The 20,473-nt window shown below is 53.6% G+C and overlaps 1 protein-coding gene across 1 annotated transcript in view; it reads left to right on the top strand.

The window, feature by feature from the left end:
* Nucleotides 1–19,847, top strand: part of LOC132022427 (uncharacterized protein C20orf203) — a 28,051-nt gene extending 8,204 nt beyond the window's left edge. Inside the window, 9 exon segments of the mRNA XM_059407683.1 lie at nt 1,818–1,921; nt 2,234–2,442; nt 2,444–2,485; nt 2,487–2,606; nt 2,609–4,595; nt 4,949–5,125; nt 18,723–18,969; nt 19,156–19,336; nt 19,571–19,847. Of these exon segments, the coding sequence (XP_059263666.1) occupies nt 1,818–1,921; nt 2,234–2,442; nt 2,444–2,485; nt 2,487–2,606; nt 2,609–2,716 (583 nt within the window). The 3' untranslated portion in view covers nt 2,717–4,595; nt 4,949–5,125; nt 18,723–18,969; nt 19,156–19,336; nt 19,571–19,847.
* Nucleotides 19,848–20,473: the final 626 nt, after the last annotated feature.

Here is a 20,473-nt window from a genome sequence, read left to right as displayed (position 1 = left end):
GAGTGGACATCATTTTCTGGTCCTGATCTCAGGAAAGCATCGTCTTTCACAGTTAGTATGATACCCAATACTCACTGTAAGGCTCATTTTAGGATTTCCTGAAAAGTTGGCTGCTTATAGCTTCACTATTAGCAGTGTATGAGAGGGCCACCCCAGGTCCCCATGGCCCTTGCCAGTAGCTCCAGGTTTTGGAGGTGAGGAACCCAAAGCCAGATAGGGAAGTGCTGTGTACCCTATCATAGGCGCAGCTGCCTACCATCCAGTTGTCCATGGTCACTGAGGAGTGAGCCTCCTGAACCCTCAGTCTTCCTTCCCCTGATGGGAAGGGGAGACCCAGCAAGAGCAGCCACTGGTGAAGAAGGAGGTCTGGGTTCTGTTCTGGGCTTGGCTACTGACTTGGGCAAGTTACTCTCATGACCTTGGGCAACTTACTCCCTCCCCCACAGTCCCCAGGCCTTGGGTTTCCTATCTGTGCAGTGATTGAGGTGGTCCACTCTGACCTCTCCAAGTCTGACCACCCACCCTTAAACCTGCTGCTGCGTCTGCCACTGCCCCCATGTGGCCACCAGAGGGCGCAGCAGACCAGCATTTGGCCCAGCTAGGGCGCCGGGAGCCCTGGGGATGCTGAGGCAGGTTGTGTTTTTAAGGAACTGCTAGCTTTGCTTTCTTGGGTTTCCTTGTGGCTAGACCTGCCTGGGGCCCTTTGTCCCGTTTCTCTGGCTGAGTCCTGATCTCTGAGGAGGGAATATGGAAACATCATCCCCAAGGCCAGTAACCTTGTGCTCATCCTTGCCTGCTTTGGGTTGGCTGCCTAAGGTCCAACATCAGGGCCAATGGCCTTGAGTTTCTCAGCCTGGAAAGGTTTCTACTGTCCCTGGGCCCCTTATAGGCACTGCATCCTTTCCCTACTGCATTGCATGGCAGTAGAGAGCCCCCCTTTAGGACATGGATGGATTCTTGCTGTGGGTCCTGGACAGTGTAGTGTCTGAAACCACATCATCTGGGACTCCCAGATACCTCAAGTGACAGACCCCAAACCTCAGAAGCAGGTACCATAGGCACTTCCCAGAACTGAGTATCTATGCCTTTGTGAAGGCTTCTCCTGGGAGCACCAGAGGGGCCCTATCAGCCCTCTCCAGGCTCCCCCAATGCTGACGTTACCCTCCCAAAAGAAAGCAACCTTAGCGTTCAAATGGAGCTCCACGTCAAAGCAGCGGCTCTCAGCCCCTTGCATGGAGGGCACTGGAGCTCCCCCTTGGATGCCTGCCACCTTTGCCTTGCATTCCCCTTATTGGTGTGTTTTCCCTCCTTCCAGACTGGGTCCTCTTGAAGGCAAGAGTGAGTGCCCTGTTCTCTTAGGTCCCTGTGTCTGGTTCAGGACTTGGCATCCACTAGAAGCTCAACAGATGTTGCCATGGGAACCCTGAGCCCATTTTCTCCTCCCACTCAAGGGACCAGGGCTGTCTCTGGCCCTCGCTGAGCTGTTTGACTTGGGGGGCGGGTCACTTAGCTTTCTGAGCACCCATTGTGTTTGCTTCTCGACTCTTCTACTTTCCTCAGAAGGTTATGGGGTCAGAGAGGACACGAGAGCCCTGGTGGGAAGGGTGACATGCTCTCGCTGTGTCCGAAAGAATTGCTCTGAGACGACTCACCTGTGCTGTCAATAAGGAGGTCACCTGGAAGTGGTGGGCACTGGGCCACACCTACCGGCGTCCCCTGAGTTTTTACATAATAATGGCTGGCATTTCGGGGCCTGTTCTGTGGACCAAACATTGTGCTAAGTGCCTCACCTGGATTCTCTCTCTTGGTCCCCTCAGCAACCCTTTGAGTAGCAGCATCGCCATCCTCAGCTTTGCAGACGGGGAGCCCAAGGCTCCAGAGCAATTAGCTACTGTGCCCAAGGCCACACGGCTGGCAAGTGGTGGGCATGGGACTGGGAGCTCTGGCCCCGGGGCGGGGGTGCTCTTAGCCACCGATCCACGCCCTGCCCTGACCAGATACCCGGCAGGAGCAGGCAGTCGGAGCTCTTATTGTCTACTATCTAGGAACTCTGAGGACCAGACATCCTTGCTTCCCGTCTTCCTTTTCTAGATTTGTGTGCTGAGACCAGAAAGGAACATAGTCTCTCCACCTTTGTCTTTCTCTCTCTCACACACCGGTGGGGCATGGCGGGTAGAGCAGGCCCCCGGCTAACGTCAGGTGTGTTACAACAGGGAAACTGGGTGAGGCCCAGAATCTGTCATTCCAGAAGTCATCGTGGGGCCTCGTTCCCACCAGCTCACCTCCCATCCTGATGGAGCTCATTCACCCAACTCGGGGTTCTTGGGAGCGGGGAGAAAGGAAGTGAACCTCAGAGGCTCAGAAGGATGCTCTCCTACCAGCCCAGACCTTGGGCACCAGCAGGCTCCTCCCCCCCAACGCCTGGGCCCTTATCGGGAGCGCAATTTGGGCTGGTGGGGAGGGGGAAGTCTGAGGCCCCAAGCTCTGGCAAGGTGGGTAGGAGAGATAGGGAAGTGGGGAGGGGGCCATGGGGCCCTGCTGGGAGGGCCCTGAGCATGGAAGGGATGCCCAGAGCCGGTGCTGTCCTTGCCGGCCTGGCCTCTTGACATGGTTCCAGAGCTGCTCCTGCCTTCCTCCCTTGCCAGGCAAGCCACCCGCACCTTTAATTAGCAAGCAGCAGCCTCTCCCCGATTCATCACAGTCACTGTTTAATTAGCCGCGCACAAGGCGCCCCTACCCCCAGCTCTGGGTGGAGCAGCCTGCCTCTCTCACGGAGGCTGCCACCACCTCATGGTGTCCCCTGTCACATGCCCCCCCCCATACTTATGCTGCTCCCCAGAAGGGGGGATGGGGCGGGCACGCCTGGCTGAAACCTCAAGGAGATTCTGGGCACTGACGCTTGTATTCAAAGCATCCAGCAAACATTATTAGGGCTTCGAGTCTGCGCCAGGCTGGCGCTGGGCGGAACCCAGGCTGGATGGGGGCGGCCGGCCTTGGTCCCGTCCAAGGGCTCCAGAGTGGCTTTTCCCTTTGGGGGGTGCCCAGACCCCTCTCCGGCTGGTCCCAGGGTGTTGGGAAAAGCCCAATAACCCTCCCCGTTGCTCCACTTCTCCCCACACCCCCATCCAGGCAGGGATGACCACTTCTTCCTTTCCCTCCCTGCCCCAGAGCCCAGCTAGCCCCCTGAGAAGGCGGCCTCCTCTAGGATGGAGAGGGCCCGTCCTCCACCCCCGCCTCTCCAGGGGTCAGATCCTGGAGGCCCCGGCTAAGGCTATGGGCAAAGGGAGGGGATGGGGGATCTCAGCGCCCCTCTGGGAAGTCGGGGGTTCAGGAGAGAGCCCACGAACCAGCCGCCTCTGTTTCCCTGCAGCAGGGTGGAGCCTGTCGATGGTGGCCCTGGGAGTGGAACTGGGAGAGTCACAACCCCAGGGCAGGCAGCTGGAGGCCGCAGGCTCAGGTTCCATCCCTGCCCTGTGCCCCAGTCCATCCTGGGGCTTCAGGCAAATCAGTTGCCCTGGGGCCTCAGTGTCCTGCCCACAGAAGGGTGCTGGCCCCCCTGCTCTGATGCGGACTGAGGACACAGAAGGACTTGCGTTCATTCTGGTACAGAGGGCAGCCCCAGAGTCCATCCTCTCGGGCGCTAATGACCTGTGCGGCCTTGGCCTGCCACCAAACTGTGCCGTGCCTCAGTCTCCCCATAATTAGTAGCTACCTCGTGGGCTGTCCTAAGGATTAAATGATTACAATATTTAGTACACTCGGAACCGTGCATGGCAGAGGGAGTCCTCAGTAATCATCGGCCCTCCCTTTACCGATCACTGTTTATTGTCAGGTCTGAGGGACTTGGTGGTGAGTTAAGTACGGCCACCTCCCTGCTTCTCAGAGTTTTCCTTCCGGCAGTTGAAAACCAGTATATAGAGGCCTCTGGGTGGCTCAGTGGGTTAAAGCCTCTGCCTTTGGCTCAGGTCATGATCCCAGGGTCCTGGGATCGAGCCCCGCATCGGGCTGTCTGCTCTGCGGAGAGCCTGCTTCCTCTTCCCTCTCTCTCTCTACCTGTCTTTCTGCCTACTTGTGATCTCTATCTGTCAAATAAATAAATAAAATCTTAAAAAAAAAAAAAGAAAACCAGTATATAAATAAAGGAGAAGTACAATTTCATTGGAACGAAGTCTGCAGTTTAGTTAATGGTGATGTTCCAGGTTAGTGTCTTCGTTCTGACAGCCGTACCGTGGTCAGGTTAGGTGACACGGTGACATGAGAAAGACTGGGTGATGTGTAGACGGGAACCCTCTGTACTGTCTTTGCAATTCTTCTGTGAATCTAAAATTACCTCTAAGAGTTCATTTAAAAAAAAAAAACACAATTTCAGGTCCGCTGGGGTGGCTCGGTCATTAAGCATCTTCCTTCGGCTCAGGTCATGATCCCAGGGTCCTGAAATCGAGCCCTGCGTCGGGCTCCCTGCTCAGCTGGGGAGCCTGCTTCTCCCTCTCCCTCTGCTGCTCCCCTGCTTGTGTTTTCTCTCTCTCTGTCAAATAAATAAGTAAAATCTTTAAAATTTCAGGTAATGGCAAGTACCATGCAGAAAATAAATCGGGGTAAGTTAGAGGGGGGTCTGGGGACCACTTTAGACAGGTGGTCTAGGAGGGCATCTGTGAAGAGGCAACACTTGGGAGAAAGTGAGTGATGTGAAGGAGCCAGCCTCCCAGAGATGAAGAAGGGGTCTGCCCAGAGAGGACTGGCAAATGCCAAGGCCTAGAGGCGCATTGCTTTTGGTAGGTTTGCCGTCCACCTGCAGGGGTGGGAGAGGCTGTGTGGGGAGATGAGCTCAGAGGAGGAGGCAGCTTCCCTTCAACATCATTTTGCCCTTTCAGAGGACAAGAAGCAGGGCTTTGTACCTAGCAGTCTAATATCTCATTTTCTTTAAAATATTTTTTTATTTATTTGGCAGAGAGAAACCACAACCAGGCAGAGAGGCAGGCAGAGAGAGAGGAGGAAGCAGGCTCCCTGTGGAGCAGAGAGCCCGATGCGGGGCTCGATCCCAGGACCCCGGGATCATGACCTGAGCCAAAGGCAGAGGCTTTAACCCACTGAGCCACCCAGGTGCCCCATACCTGATTTTTTTAAGGTAAGCTCTATGCCCAACATGGACTTAAACTCATGACCCTGGGATCAAAAGTTCCATGCTCCACTGACTGAGCCAGCCAGGCACCCCTCTAGTACCTCATGTTAGTCCTTACAGCTGGGGAGGCAGTGTGGGGCAGTGTGGTCACCTCACTTACAGGTGGGCCAGGGGACAGGTAGAGGGGTGGAGACTTGGCTGGCCCTGGGTCACACGCCTGTGCTTGGAAGGAGACGCCTCTGGCTCTTAAGGTTGTGCTAGGGCCTTGCTGGGAAACACAGAGTGGGCTGAAAGACAGGGCCTGGATAAGGGCCTGGACAAGGTGTGACTCTGGAGGGCTGGGAAACCCAGGATCAGCAGACGGGGTCTCTGACAGCATGAGACCGTGCATCATGGCAAGGGAGCACCTTTGTATGGCTGTTACGCAACCTGCTTCGGAAATAGTAATAACACATGTGTGTAATACAAAATTCTGAAAGTATAAAGTGACATGTAGGAACAAGTTAGGGTTCCCCAGCACCCACTCCTTGCCCTCTGAGACCCCTTCTTGTGTGTCCTTCCGGAGCTGGTCTGGCTGATAGCACCTTGACCATAACACCCCCAGACAATAAGTAGGCCCCGTGGCATCACCTGCCGGAAAGCTCTAGATGCACGGTTGTCTTTTCTTAATCCTCATTCCAGCCCGTGCTGGATGTGTATCAAGGTCTCCATTTTAAGTCAGGGTAAACTGAGGCACCAGCAGGTTGTTGCTCACCCAAGGCCGTGCAACTCACCCAGGGCTCAGACTTCGGGATTGCCTGACAGCACTGTTTAGATGAGGATACTGAGGCACAGAGAGTTTGGGTAACTAGCCCCAGGTGACCCCTGAGCAGGTGGAGGAGCCAGAACCTGAGTCTAGCGGTCTCACTCCAGAATCCACACCTTGACCACTGCACTGTACTTGGAGAAATGACCCCAGCTCTGGAGTCTGCCAGACCCTGGAGTGATGCCCACCCCTGCCTAGCCACGTGGCCTCGGGCAAGTCCCTCTTGCCTGTGATCTGGCCGCACTGAGGACAGAGAGCAGGAGGCCTGCCTCTCAGATGGTTTGAGGAAGGGTGTGAGCAGAGGAATAGCTCTGGTGCAGGGCAGGCTTGGGATGCCGCTCCTCCCCCTTGCCAGGGACCCCTCCCGTGATGGACAGAAGGAAGGGCACAGCCGGGTGGCTGTTTCGGGGCACTGGGAACTCAGGTGGGGCCTTCCTTCCCTGCAGCTGTGCAGACGGAGCAGGGGGCCTGCCCATGAGAGATTGGCTGAGACTCTCCCCTACCTCCCAGCACACAGCCATGTTGCTGACCCAGGAATTCTGGGGAATCTGGAGAGGGGAGGGGAAAGAGGTTTCCAAAAGGTTTGTGTGATGTCTCCCCCCACCCCCACCACCCAGCTGAGTGCCAGCACCCTGCAAGTGAGTTGGGGGCTGGGGGATGTTGGGAGGAGACTATAGCCAGGAGTGGGCAACAATGACCCAAAGATAAGGGGCTTAGCCCAGGTGCCAGCTTAGGCTGGGTGCCTGGGGGTCTTCTTGAGGGCAGGGTCACCTCAGGCTGGTGGCTGGCTTTCAGCTTGGCAGGCTCGGAAAACTGATTTATTGGGGTGCCTGGGTGGCTCAGTCGTTAAGTGCTTCTGCTTTTAGCTCAGGTCATGATCTCAGGGTCCTGGGATGGAGCCCCGCCTCAGGCTCCCTGCTCAGCAGGAAGCCTGCTTCTCCCTCTCCTACCCCCCTGCTTGTATTCCTTCTCTTGCTGTCTCTTTCTGTCAAATAAATAAATAAAATAATAAACCAACCAACAAATAAATAAATAGGTAGATAAATAAATAAACAAAATCTTACCCCAAAGAAGACCGAAAACTGATTTATCAACCTACTTGCCCCCAACCTATGATCAGATTGGTGGGGGCTAAAATAACAATTCCAGGGGCACCTGGGTGGCTCAGTGGGTTGAGCCTCTGCCTTGGCTCAGGTCATGATCTCGGATTCCTGGGATCAAGCCCCGCATTGGGCTCTCTGCTCAGCAGGGAGACTGCTTCTCCCCACCCTCTGCCTGTCTCTCTGCCTACCTGTGATCTCTGTCTGTCAAATAAATAAATAAAGTCTTTTTTTTTTTTAATTTACTTGTCAGAGATAAAGGGGGAGAGAGCGAGTGAGCACAGGCAGACAGAGAGGCAGGCAGAGGCAGAGGGAGAAGCAGGCTCCCTGCTGAGCAAGGAGCCCGATGTGGGACTCGATCCCAGGGTGCTGGGATCATGACCTGAGCCGAAGGCAGCTGCCCAACCAATGAGCCACCCAGGCGTCCCAAGTCTTTTTTTTTTTTTTAAAGATTTTATTTATTTATTTGACAGAGAGAGATCACAAGTAGGCAGAGAGGCAGGCAGAGAGAGAGAGAGGAGGAAGCAGACTCCCTGCCGAGCAGAGAGCCTGATGCGGGACTCAATCCCAGGACCCTGAGATCATGACCTGAGCCGAAGGCAGCGGCTTAACCCACTGAGCCACACAGGCGCCCATAAATAAAGCCTTTAATAAAATAAAATAACGATTCCACAATGTGGGCCAGACCCTAGAGGCCAGACTACATTAGTCTCCACTCTGGTTCCCTTCCTCACACCCCTGGCCCTGAGAACCCGGGTTAGTATCGAGAAAGGGGCCCTGGGATTGAGGCAAGGACCAAGGTCTTGGAGGGATGCCAGGCAGGGAGACATCCCAGCAGAACTGCACAGTGGAGTGGGGAGTGCTAGGACTGTGGAGGCAAAACCAGGTGGGGGTTTGACTCCCAGCTCTGTTGTGTCCCTGGCTATGTTACCTCCCCACTCTGAGCTTCAGTTTCTCCATCTGTAAAATGGGGTTGTTATCGGAACTGAGATCTCATGGTAAAGATAGAACTTCTGACACAACACGCACTCTGTTGTAGGTGCCCAATGAATGTCCCTCTCCTCCACTGACTCGCTGAGTAATCCTGTTTTCCAAACCCTACAGGGCCTCAAGACAAATGCTGGCACTTGTCCTAGGTTCACACGGCCGTCTGGGATATGTACTTTGGTTGCCAAATGTTAGACTTGCCGGAACGTTTACAGAGAGATGGAAGGGATGATTTGCAAGCGGTGCTGCCGTGCTGATGGGGCCCGGTGCTCCTAGGGCCTCCTCTGCAGGTGCCAGGGCACTCCGGAGCCTGAGACACCTCTCCCTGCCCGAGGCGGGGCTTGCCCCACCCCTAGAGGCTTCCTTTTGGCAACTCCTTTTTCTAGAAGGCTCTGGAAGGTGCCATCTTCTGTCATGACAATGTCTGGGCGTTGCGTGTGGTCTGTGAGAGCCAAGGCTGCTGCGGCGGCTGGAAGAGAGCTGGGCCCATCCTTGCTGGGTGTCCCAAAGGGGCCTTCACGCTCCAACCTTTCCGGCCCCGGAGAGCAGGACTGAGAGCACATGGCAGGGCGCCGCTCTCCTCTGGGCCAACGTGACCGCACTAGAGAACCTGGGCTTCTCAAATGCAGGGATAGTGATCTTAGGAAAACCTTCTGTCTTTTCTATAAGATGGAAACTGTGAGCTAAAACTGACCTTGACATCAGTGTTTTTCCAGGAAGATGCTAAATTGATATTGGGCAGAAAAGGGCATTCGTGGTCAAATAAATTTGGGAAAACACCAGCATGAGCGTCCGCTGGGTTTCCTTGCTGCAGGGCTTCTCGGGTCCGTCCCTGGGCACGGCTGAAGGGCGGTGGCGCTAGCTACCCGGCAGCCAGGTCTGTCTGATGGAGATGTACTTCTCAGGGATCTTTTCAAAAAGCATCTCATGAGTTTAGAGGGCTCAGGAACTCACTTTGGGAAATGCCAGTATGGTTGGAAATCTCACCCTCCTCCTCCACGTAAGAAAGCTGGAGGAACCTTGGGGCCCTGGAGGACACGAAGGGAATATGGGGGCCAGATAAGTTGAAAGGATGTGGAGGGTTCTCTAAACTTGATATTATTTATCTGTCCATCCATTTATTTATTGTAGGCTCCATGCCCAGCGTGGAGCCTAATGTGGGGCTCAACGCAGGGCTTGAACTCAAGACCCTGAGACCAAGACCTGAGCTGAGGTCAAGAGTCAGACACTTAACTGACAGGTGCCCCTCTATTTTTTATTTTATTTTATTATTTTTTTTAAAGATTTTATTTATTTATTTGTAAGAGAGAGAGAGAGCCCATAACCATGGAGAGCAGCAGGCAGAGGAAGAATCAGGGAGCCCGATACGGAACCCGATCCCAGGACCCTGGTATCATGACCTGAGCTGAAGGCAGACGTTTAATCAACCAAGCCATCCAGGCGCCCCTCTAACTTTTATTTTAAAGATGAGACTTTGGGGCCCCTGGCTGGCTCAGTCAGTAGGATCATCTGACTCTTGATCTTGGGGTCATGAGTTTGAGCCCCATATGGGGTGTAGAGATGACTAAAAAGAAACTAATTAAGAAAGAATAAAGCTGGGATACCTAGGTGGCTCAGTGGGTTAAAGCCTCTGCCTTCGGCTCAGGTCATGATCCCAGGGTCCTGGGATCGAGCCCCACATAGGGTTGTCTGCTCCGCAGGGAGCCTGCTTCCTCTTCTCTCTCTCTCTGCCTGCCTCTCTGCCTACTTGTGATCTCTGTCTGTCAAATAAATAAATAAAATCTTTAAAAAAAAAAAAAGAAATAAATAAAGAATAAATCTCAGATTTATTCTGAGACTTTAATTCATATTTTACTGCATCGGCCCATTTAATCTTCCCAACCATCCTGTAGAGTAAACACAGTTGTCATCTTCATTCTCTAGCAGGTAAACAGAGGCACAGAGAGGCAGGCCCTTCCCCAAAGCTCACAGCTTGTGAGTGGGATTTGAACTCAGGCTGCCTGAGTGAGGGGCAACCCACATGGCCCCACACTGCCTGCCTTCCCCGTGAGACTGTGTTGGTGAGGCTGAGGGTCTGTCCGAGGGAGAAGCTTCCTGCCAGTGGCTGCTCTGCGGTGTTCGTGGGAGAGTCACTGGCTCCATGTCACAGGACGGCAGTCTTCCAGCTCAGAGTCGGGAGCCTGGGGGAGCTCAGCAGAAGAGCCTGCCATCCCCAGCTTCCCCCCAGCAGCCTCTCCCCACCAAGAGGCTGCGTTATGGTCTCATTTCATCCCTCCCTGGTTATCTTCATTCTTCCAGGGGACACTCAGCGGGGAACTGAGATTCAGAGAGGGATATTAACTGCCTGGATCACCAGCAAGCAGATAGTGAGTCCAGGATTCAAACCCAGGCAGCTGGATTCCAGAACTGGGTGTGGAGGGTTCCAGTGCTCTTCGTGAGGAAGCAGTGGGTTTCTGGGGCTGGGGCTGGGGCAGGGGTCCGGCAGCAGGGCCCCACCCCACTGGGGCCCCCTTCTCCTCTGACCAGCCGTGGCCCCTAGGATCTGCTGCCATCCCCCCTTCAGCAGATATGCTCTCCAGTTCCCTGCTAATCTCGCTGGGCCTCCCTGTCCCAGCCTCACGCAGGCCAACAGTCAGTTGCATAAAAGCAGGCAGATAGGTCACGGCCACCAAGAAGGAATTGCCATGGAGGGCTTCTGGGCCACGGGGCTTATCTCCAACTTCTGGAGCAGGGCTCGACCATTTCCTCCTTCTGTGGCGTGGACTTTTTGTTCTGGGGGGGTTTTCTTCCCCTTTAGTTCACCGATTCCTGGAGAGGGATTCGTGTGTCCCTCTGTGTCCATCCACAGACACTCACTGGACACCTGTTGTGGGCCTGGCCCCAGCTGGGCTGGCTTCTGCAGCAGCTGTGCGGGCCGCAGCTTGCCCAGAGGGTAGGCGGGACTCTGGGGGATGCTTCCAGATCTCCTGACAGGCAGGCAGGGAGGCATGACTGTGGGCACAGGATCTATCACCTGCCGTAGAGCAGGACCCGGGTTCAGATCCCACTTCAATAATTTAATAATAAAGGCACAAATGACCCAATTTTTTAAATGGGCAAAGGATGTGAGTAGACATTTCTCCGAAGAAGATACGCAAAGAGCCAACAGACACATGAAAGATGTTAAACATTATTAGTCATCAGGGAAATGCAAATCAAAATCCCATGAGATATTACTTCATACCCACTAGGATGGCTTTCATCAAAAAGACCGATAATAATAAGGTTGGTGAGGATGTAGAGAAATTGTGGCCCTTGTGCCCTGTGGTGGCGTGTAAAATGTTCTGGCAAACAGACTGTCAGTTCCTCAAAAGGTTAAACACAGCATTGCCACATGACCCAGCAATTCTACTCCAAGCTATTTATCCAAGAGACTTGGAAACACATGTCCAGGGGCGCCTGGGTGGCTCAGTCAGTTAAGCATCTGACTTTGGCTCAGGTCATGATTCCAGAGTCCTGGATTGAGCCCTGCATTGGGCTCCCTGCTCCATGAGGAGTCTCCTTCTCTCTCTCCCACATATCCACACACAAATATTACACAGATACTAATAGGAGCATTATTCACAGCAGCCAAAAGGTAGAAATAACCTGAATGTCAACTGATGAATTGAGAAATACAATATGGGATGTTACTTAGCCTTGAAAAGGAATGAAGTCACACCTGCTGTTACACGGAGGCACCCCGAAGACAAGCTTGGTGGGAGAAGCCAGACACAGAGAGGACCGCGTGTTGTAGAAATCCACTTGTACAAAGTGTCCAGAACAGACACATCTGTAGAGACAAGAAACGGTTGCTTAGGGCTAGGAGTGGGGGTTTGGGGCAATGCGGAGTGAGCGCTAATGAGTGGGGTTTTGTGGGGGGAATGATGACAGTATTAGCAAGAGTGCTGAGGGTTGCCCAACTCTGCGAATATGCTAGAAACCATCGAATCAGACACTAAATGAGTGAGTTGTATGCTATGCGAATTCCATCTCCGTAAAGCGGCCATAAAAAGTTAGGCAATACAAATAAGGAAAAGAATGACAGTGGGACGGTTCATTGTCCCATCACCTAGAGACAACCCCTGTTCCATTTTAGTGACACTCTCTCAACGTACACTCTGTTGCCGTCCATGCTGCTTTCTCATTTAATAACACATGGTTTACATCTCTCCATGGTTTACATCTCTCCATGTCAGCAAACCTACCTGGACAGAAAGCCACACCCCGCTTCCACCGCTCACTGGCTGTGGGCGCCGGTCAGCCCCGTTGGCCCTCAGACCCTTGGACTCTTCCTCTGGGAGGTGGGATAACCCAAGGACCCACCTCCAGAGGAAGCAGCGAGGACGAAAGGAGGGAGGCGGCACCCCTAGGGCGTGCAGTAGAGACACGGGCCTGAGGGGAAGGCTCTGAAGGTGGAGGAGGACATTTGTGCCCCCCTCGAGCACGCCCACCAGGCTCCGCTCATTCCCGAGGTTCTGTGTGTTTCCAACACATCATGGTGGAAAACATCCACGGTTTAAAAGTAGGGAGGGAGGTCGGGGACAGACCCTGGAGAGTGTTGTGACCCTCAGTGGAAAGAAACTACCCTCCCAGGCACCCACTGTGTGCGTCTGGCAAAGGATTCTATGGTCTCCTCTCCGTGATATCATCAGCCCCTGTGACAGATGGGGACACTGAGGCTCAGGGAGGTGCCATCACCTCCCCTTTGCAAACAGCTGTGGGGTGGGGCTAGGTGTCATCTGTTTGAGAGTCAGTGTCCCTGCCACTTTTCTTTCTTTCAAGGAGGGGACAGCTTTGAAAAGGCTTGAATCCTGTCCAAATGTGGGATTGGATTATTATCTCCCAGACCTGGAGGGTAGAAGTCAAAGAGAGAAGTCACTGCCCTTAGATTTCTTTCTTTTATTTTTTTTTTAAAGATTTTATTTATTTATGTATGTGAGAGAAAGAGAAACAGAATGTGGTCGGGAGGGGGGAGGAGCAGAGGGAGAGGGATAAGCAGATGCGGGCCTCAATCCCACGACCCTGAGATCATGACCTGAACCAAAATCAAGAGTTGGGTGCTTAACTGACTGAGCCACCCAGACGCCCCGTCACTGCTCCTAGACGTCAAATAATAAGGGTGTGTTCATGTGTGCCTCCTTGCTCTGAGCCCTCTGCTGGGCTGTGGGGCCACAGCAGGGGCTTAAATGCCCAGGCTGGCAGGGAGCCAGGGCTGTACCTCCTGGGTAGGGGTGAGGGACACAGGCTCCGGACCCAGATAGTCAGGGTTGGAACCCCCGCTCTGCTGGTGACGTGGGCAGGTACCCCACTGTCTGAACTTGATTTCCCTGTCCTAGGTGGGTGTGAGCATTGAATAAGATAGTTACATGGAGTCACTCAGCATAGCTCCTGACCTGGGTTGAGCTTTGGTATCACAGGGGTAAGTCAGGGAGGCAGCTTCATGGGGCCCAGGAGGAGTGGCCCAGGATGGGGGCCGCTGCCCACGCTGGGTTTTGCACGTTCCTCTCTGGACCGGCCGATGGGTGGCCAGACGTGGGAAGGGCTGGAGACAGTTGCCCACAGCTTCCCTACCCATTCGTTAGGAGAGAAGAGGAAGGGGACACTGCTGCCTAGAAGCCTGCCCCCATCTCCCCACCCAGGCTGGGGACTCCCCCCCAAATTCAACCCCCCCATCCTGGGTAGTTCTGTACCTTTTGAACATGGATCCCAACTGGAGTACAGAGACTCCTCCCCTGCTTCCTGTGCATCTCCCTTTGGTCCCCTTCACCACCAACTCCAGGACAGACACCGACTGGGACCCAGGCTGCCTTTGGAGTCCTGGGGACAGGCTGTGAAGCCCAGCCCTGCGTCTGAGCAGCAACTTGACTTCAGTCAGAACCTCCTTCCTTTCCTATAGCACTGGGGTTAGCCGCTGGCCCCAGAGTCTGATTCTGACTCCCCGCTTATTGCCATGTCGCCTGGACAAGGTAACTCAGCCTCCCTCACCTCTGGTTCCTCATCTGCAAAACGGGGACAAAGAACTATAGCTGGGTGATTGGAGAATTCACCGAGAAAATATACGTGAAGTGCTCAAAACAGTGGGTGAGACATAGCGAGTGTTCAAGATATGTTGGGCATGGTTACTACGATCCTGGCCTTTTAGGGCTGTTGCAGTGCCCAAGGTCCTGCCCATGGACCCCATCTCCCAAATGCCAGGTCCATGGCATCATAACCAGCCTGATCTCTGTCCCCTGCTCCCCACCCCACTGCCACCAGCAGCTCCTTAGACTGGGCACTCTGCTTTGCAGGCCTCCCGATCCCCGCAGCGCTGATGTCTGTTGAATGAACTAAACGAAAGAGGCGATGCAGACAAAGAAATCCAAGAGGCTCCACTTTGGGCGGGGAAATGCAGGGTCCCCTCATTCAGTCATTGTTCATTCATTTCTTCAACTGATTACCGGCTGAGCACCTGCTGTCCCAGGCTGTGGGGACAGAGCAGGGAACACAATTGGCAAAAGCGCGGTCTTGGTAGAGCTGACATGCTCATGGGGGAGACAGACCCCAAAGGAACTGAAGAGTGACACGTGGAGAAGGCAGGTCTGTGATAAATCCCGCAAAAACCCCAGGGAGGGTGCCAGAGAGGTTGTCCTTGGAGCCCAGGCAGCCAGGGAAGGCCGATGGAGAAGGTGACATCTGAGCAAAGATTTCAAGGAGGTGAAGTTATTCGTTCATGCATTCGTTCCTTCCGTCCTTCTGTCGTTTATCTGTTCCCCAGGCAGTCAGCCAGCATCAACAAACATTTCCTTGGGCCTGTTACGTGGCCCTGGCAGAGCAGGGTGAGGGTAGGTGGGCTTGCCCCGAGAGGCTCTCAGGTAGAGGTTCTCCCAGCAATGGGTGGGAGCACACTCACCCACCCTGGAAAGAGTCCGCAGAGGCTAGGGTGACCGTCATGGGGTCTGCCCAGGACGGAGGTACTCTCGAGACTCGGGACTCTCAGTGCCGACCAGGAGAGGCTTGTGCAAACCAGGACGAGTGGTCCCCCTCACTGAGATCACGCTCGGTACCGGGGGTCCGGGGATAGGTCGGCAGAGGCATCCTTTTACTTCTCCGAGGATGGGACACTTGGGAGGGATGGGGAAGGGAGAGGCTGGGTGCCCTTGCCAGGCAAGCAAGGATTGCAGAGGCTCCAAAGTGCAAGTGCTGATGCATGTGGGGGCTGCGGGTTCGGGGACAACACTTCCTTTCCGGGGTCAGTGGGCGATGGAGCGGGAAGGGATGACGGGGTCTTGGGTGTCGCTGAGGGGCCCGCCTTGGCTGTGGGTGGCAGGCCTCCAAGCAGGTGGGTAACTGGTATTTTATTTTTAAAAATATTTTATTTATTTGTCAGATAGAGAGTGAGAGTGAGCGAGCGGAAGCAGGGGAGCGGCAGGCAGAGGGACAAGTAGGCCCCCCACCAAGCAGGGAGCCCAATATGGGACTCGATCCCAGGATCCCAGGACCATGACCAGAGCCGAAGGCAGAGGCCCCAACCCCCTGAGCCACCCAGACGCCCCCCAGGTCTGCATTTTAGAAAGTGTTTTCCCTGAGGCAGACAATAGAGAGAGGGCATTCATTCTTTCCTTCCTTCCGGCAAATGCTGAGCTCCTTCGAGACCCCCAGTCCTGGCCAACATGTCTGTACTAGGTCAGCAAGACAGGGAGAGGATTATACAGCAAGTAGTGGAGCATCTATGGGAAGGGTATATATGGGTATTCGTTCCATGATTTTCTGTAGGTTCAGACATTTTCAAAAAACGTTGGTGAGGAATAAATAAAAAAATTCTCGGCTGCATAGAAGGTGTCTGGGGAGGGCATAGATGAGGCAGTGTCCTTCCCGCCAGCAGCTCAGGCCCTGGTGCGGGGTCCAGGGCCTAAACCCACCATTCAGTGGTGTGGGAGCTCTGTGTGTGTGAGGTCCTCAGAGGAGGGACCCTGAGGCAGGCCTGGGAGGCCAGGGGAGTCGCACAGGCTGGAGGGGGAAAGGGAAGGGCGCTCAGATGGAGGAACAGCAGAGAGGAAAGCCTGGAGGCTGGAGGCGCAGGGATGTGGAGGCAACAGGTCGTTCTGTGTGGCTCAGAGGGTTGGAAAGAGGCTGGAAGGGGAAGTTGTGGCCTCACGGACCTTGTTTCCTTGAGTCGGTCTCTGAAAATAAAAGTGAGACTGGCCCACTGTTGCAAAATCAGAGAACACAGGAAATTATTTTTAAAAAGGAAATATAACCCCTAGGTTAGCCCATCACCAGAGATAACTACTCCGAAGTATCTGATGCATTTCTTCCTAATATCTTCATGTATTTATGTATGTGTATCTCTTAACTTCGAATAATAAAATAGTTTGCATCTTGCTGGGGTTTCTTTTTGTGTGTGGGGGGGGGCTTTAAAAGAAAATATTTTATTTATTTATTTATTCATTTGAGAGAGAGAGTGAGGGAGAGAACACAAGCAGGGGGAGCAGCAGAGGGAGAGGCAGAAGCAGGCTTCTCGTTGAGCAGGGACCCTGATCCCAGGCTCGGTCCCAGGACTCTGGGATCATGACCCAAACTGAAGGCAAATGCTTAGCCAACTGAGCCACCCAGATGCCCCTGTTTTTTTGTGTGTTTTTGTTTTGTTTTTTAATATTTTATTTGTTTATTTGTCAGAGAGAGAGAGAGCGCAACAGGCAGAGTGGCAGGCAGAGGCAGAGAGAGAAGCAGGCTCCCAGCTGGAGAAGGAGCCCCATGCAGGACTTGATCCCAGGACCCTGGGATCATGACCTGAGCCGAAGGCAGCAGCTTAACCGACTGAGCCACCCAGGCATCCCTTTTTGTGGTTTTTAATGATTTTTTAAAAAATCTTATTTATTCATTTGACAGAGATCACAAGTAGGCAGAGAGGCAGGCAGAGACAGAGAGGGGGGAAGCAGGCTTCCTGCTGAGCAGAGAGCCCGATGCAGAGCTCAATCCCAGGACCCTGGGACCACGACCCAAGCTGAAGGCAGAGGCCTTAACCCACTGAGCCATCCAGGTGCCCCTAAATGATTTTATTTTTAAGTATGCTCTACACCCAGCATGGGGGTCAAACTCACAGACCTGAGATCCCCATGCTCCACTGACTGAGCCAGCCACGTGCCTCTACATCTTGCTGGTTTTTACTTAACATTAGGTCAGGTGCATTTTTCTAGGGCCGCGGTACAGTCTCTGCTAACCTGGTTTCTCAGCCGTTCGGACGACTCCGGCCGGTGGTGGATTCTGGGCTGTAGTGGTGATTTCTCATGGCTGGCCACTGAGGCTGTTTGCACTTGTTTGCTGAAACAAAGAACATGGTAAACAGCCTCCATCCATCCGTAATTCCACGTCCACATCGCTGATTATTTGGGGGGCTTTTTTTCTGATCAGTTCCTAGACAGGAGATTCTTGGAAGCCCTGCCTGGTGCAGAGCTATTAGGTAAGCAGGGGAGGAGGTGGGGCTTCTCAGGCCCACATGTCCCCACCTGAGGACAGCCCAGGCCCCAGCTGTAAGGAACAACTTGCACTTTCTGAACGCCTCATGTTCTCTCCTAATTCCAGGCCAGTTTGTCCGGGGGTTACCGACTTTGCCCCAAGCTTTCTGTCTTCCTCCTTCTCTCTGTCTTGCTAACTCTTGCTGGCATAAGATGTTCTCCAAGGAGCTTTCCTGGAGCCCCCACGGCTGGGAGCCCCCAGTGTCATCCCCTCTGCGGCTGTGCCCGGGGCCACCTCCATCCGAGTGCTTTCTCGCTGGGTTCCAAGTCCTGCTTCTTTGGTTTTCCTTGTCCCCCGAGGACAAGGCCCAGGCAGGATTCATCTCTGAATTTCTAGTACTGGGGGGGGGGGGTGAGCTGGCTCATTTCAGTTTCAGTAAATGTTTGTTGAGCAAAGGAATGGAGAGTTGGACAAATGAATTGAACAAATGAAGCAAAGTCCGTGGGGGAGGCTGAAGTGAAGACATCGGACTTTTTTGTGTTTGAGCGTCCAGTCCAGGGGGATGTAGTGGGGTGCAGAGCAAGGCCCCTGAGCCAGGAGCAAGGAACAGGGAAGGCAGGGCTCTTGTGAAAGGGAGCTGGAAGTAGGGGTCTAGGCAGTGCCGTGCAGGGTAATGCAGACAAGAACATTCCAGAAGAGGGAAAAGTTTCATGGGCTCTGGAGCCCCCCCTTCTGGATTCAAACCCTGACCCTGCTGCTTACGAGCTGTGTGGCCCTGAGCCAGTGACTTAGCTTCTCTGTGCTTCAGTTTTTCCATCTGTAAAATGTGGATGACAAATGTTAGTACTTCATTCATTCATTCATTCATTCATTTTCTTCCTCGCTTAACACTTGCTGAGTGTCTATTCTGGGCCCAGGACCAGAAGCTGAGAGGGAGCTGACCAGCACAGGCAAACCCTGCTACTGAGCAGAAACCCAGGTTTGGTGGCCGCAGCTTCTACTCGTGGAGCCCCTCAGTCAACCTATCAGGTTGCTGAGGGACCACTGGCTGGCACAGAGGGAACGCTGTCACCGGCCTCCTCCAGCATCGTCACCATCAGGAGTCTGTGCTGACCCACCACAAGGTCTTGGGAGAACTCCCCCGGCCTCTCCGAGCCTCTGTTTCCTTTAGAGTCAACAACCATCTTAGTTTGCCTGGGAAGAAGGGTCTTTCCAGGGTGGGGAACTCTTGATGTTAAGACTGGTTCTGTCCTAGGCAAACAGGGATGGTTGGTCCCCCGAGTTTCCTCATCTGTAACGTGGCGAACCGCCTGCCCCCTGGGGCTGCCGTGCAGAACTGAAGCATGCACACGGGAAAGTCCGAGAAGAATTCCAGATCGAGTACACAAATATTAAAGAATTCTGAGTGCCGTGGAAGTCCAGTCATGGAAAAGAAGGAGCCCACTTGCAGGTTCTGCTATGGAAGCAGCTCTAAGATACATATTCTTAGTGGAAAAAGCAAGGTGTGTGGACTGCTTCCCCCCGAATCACAGGAGGGGTGTGGCTAGATTCCCACGTGCTCATGTGTGCGTGGAACCTCTGGGGAGGGAACCGCGTGGCTGGGGAGAAGAGGTGTGGAAAAAATCTGTTGTTCACTATATATCCTTTGGCGTCGTTGGAATTATTTTAACTTCTGTTGTCATTATCAGGGTGAAAAACCTTCTCAACTCCTGTGTGTCCAGAATTAAAGCAACAAAAAACTATTCTAAACCATTAAAAGGCCAGAGATACAGAGTAGGAAACGTGTCTCGCTCAGGGCCCAGCAGCCAAGAAGTTCATGAATGGCCTTCTCCCCTCTCCTGCCCGTAGCCTCGCTGATCACCAGTCTGGGTATGTAAGGGACACCGAGGTCATCAGGCTTGGGGGCAGGAGTGGCGTGGGAAGACACCTGTGGGCTCCACGGGATGGCCTGTCTGCAGGCCTGGGGCTCACGGGACCTCACTCACTTTGGTGGCTACATGTTTAAGGTGGCTGTCTGCCATGTTCCAGGGGCCTTCCCTGACTAGAGGGGTCAAGGCAGGCCCATCTTGCAGGCTAAATGGCTCAGGTTTCACATCTCTCCAGACTAGGCAACCTGCATCTGCTGCTGTGGCCACCAAAGCCAGCTCCCTCTGCCTCTGGCCTCCGGGAGAAAGAGCCACAGCTGGTTTAGGAAAAAGTTCCAGAGTCAGCCCTCCAGGCCTGCCCCTCACCAACCAACCTCCACTGAGAGCCCAGCCCAGCCCTGCCTTGAGCTTCCAGACACGTGGCCAGATTCTTTTCTTTTAAATTTTAGCATCATGCACGTATTTCAGGAGCATGGTCTCATTGTACTCTCTCAAACATTAATAAAATGTAACGAATAAAAACCTAAAAACCAAAGTAATTCCCCATGCGTTTCCCCAGCTGCATTCCCCTCAAACATTACTGGCTGCTAGTGGGTGTTCCTTTGAACCTTCTACTCTCATGTGTATGTGTGTATCTGTAGCTCTTCTGTCTGTACACTTCTGTCTCTATCTGTAACCACACCTTTGTCTGTATCTGGGCCAGCTGTGTACGCACAGGTGCATGCGCTCCTCACATAAATGGTAACATTCTGTGTATTTTGTTCTGCAAGGTGCCTTACTTTTCACTGAGTGCATCTCGCTTTGGGGCCATACATATACAACCCCCTCCTTTTTAACAGCTGAGCAGTAGTCCATCACGTGAGCTGGCCCATCATTTCTTTGTCCAGTCCCTTACCGAACATCTAGATGGTTTCTATCATTTTGCTTCCACAAACAGCCCTGGGCAGGCCTCATTGTACATTGAGTGATTTCTCCAGGACAGGCTCACCTCCTGGCACTGCTGGAGGGGCTGGGTACCACATTCACGATACCTACTAACAGAGGGGCCGGGTGCTGGGGCTGGGTACCACATTGGCGATACCTACTAACAGGGGCCGGGTGCTGGGGCTGAATACCACATTCGCAATACCTACTAACAGAG

This window comes from Mustela nigripes, chromosome 7 (assembly GCF_022355385.1).
Source record: "Mustela nigripes isolate SB6536 chromosome 7, MUSNIG.SB6536, whole genome shotgun sequence".
Classification (NCBI taxonomy): domain Eukaryota; kingdom Metazoa; phylum Chordata; class Mammalia; order Carnivora; family Mustelidae; genus Mustela; species Mustela nigripes.
The sequence above is the reverse complement of the archived record's forward strand: the minus strand, read 5'-3'. Positions and strand labels throughout refer to the sequence as shown.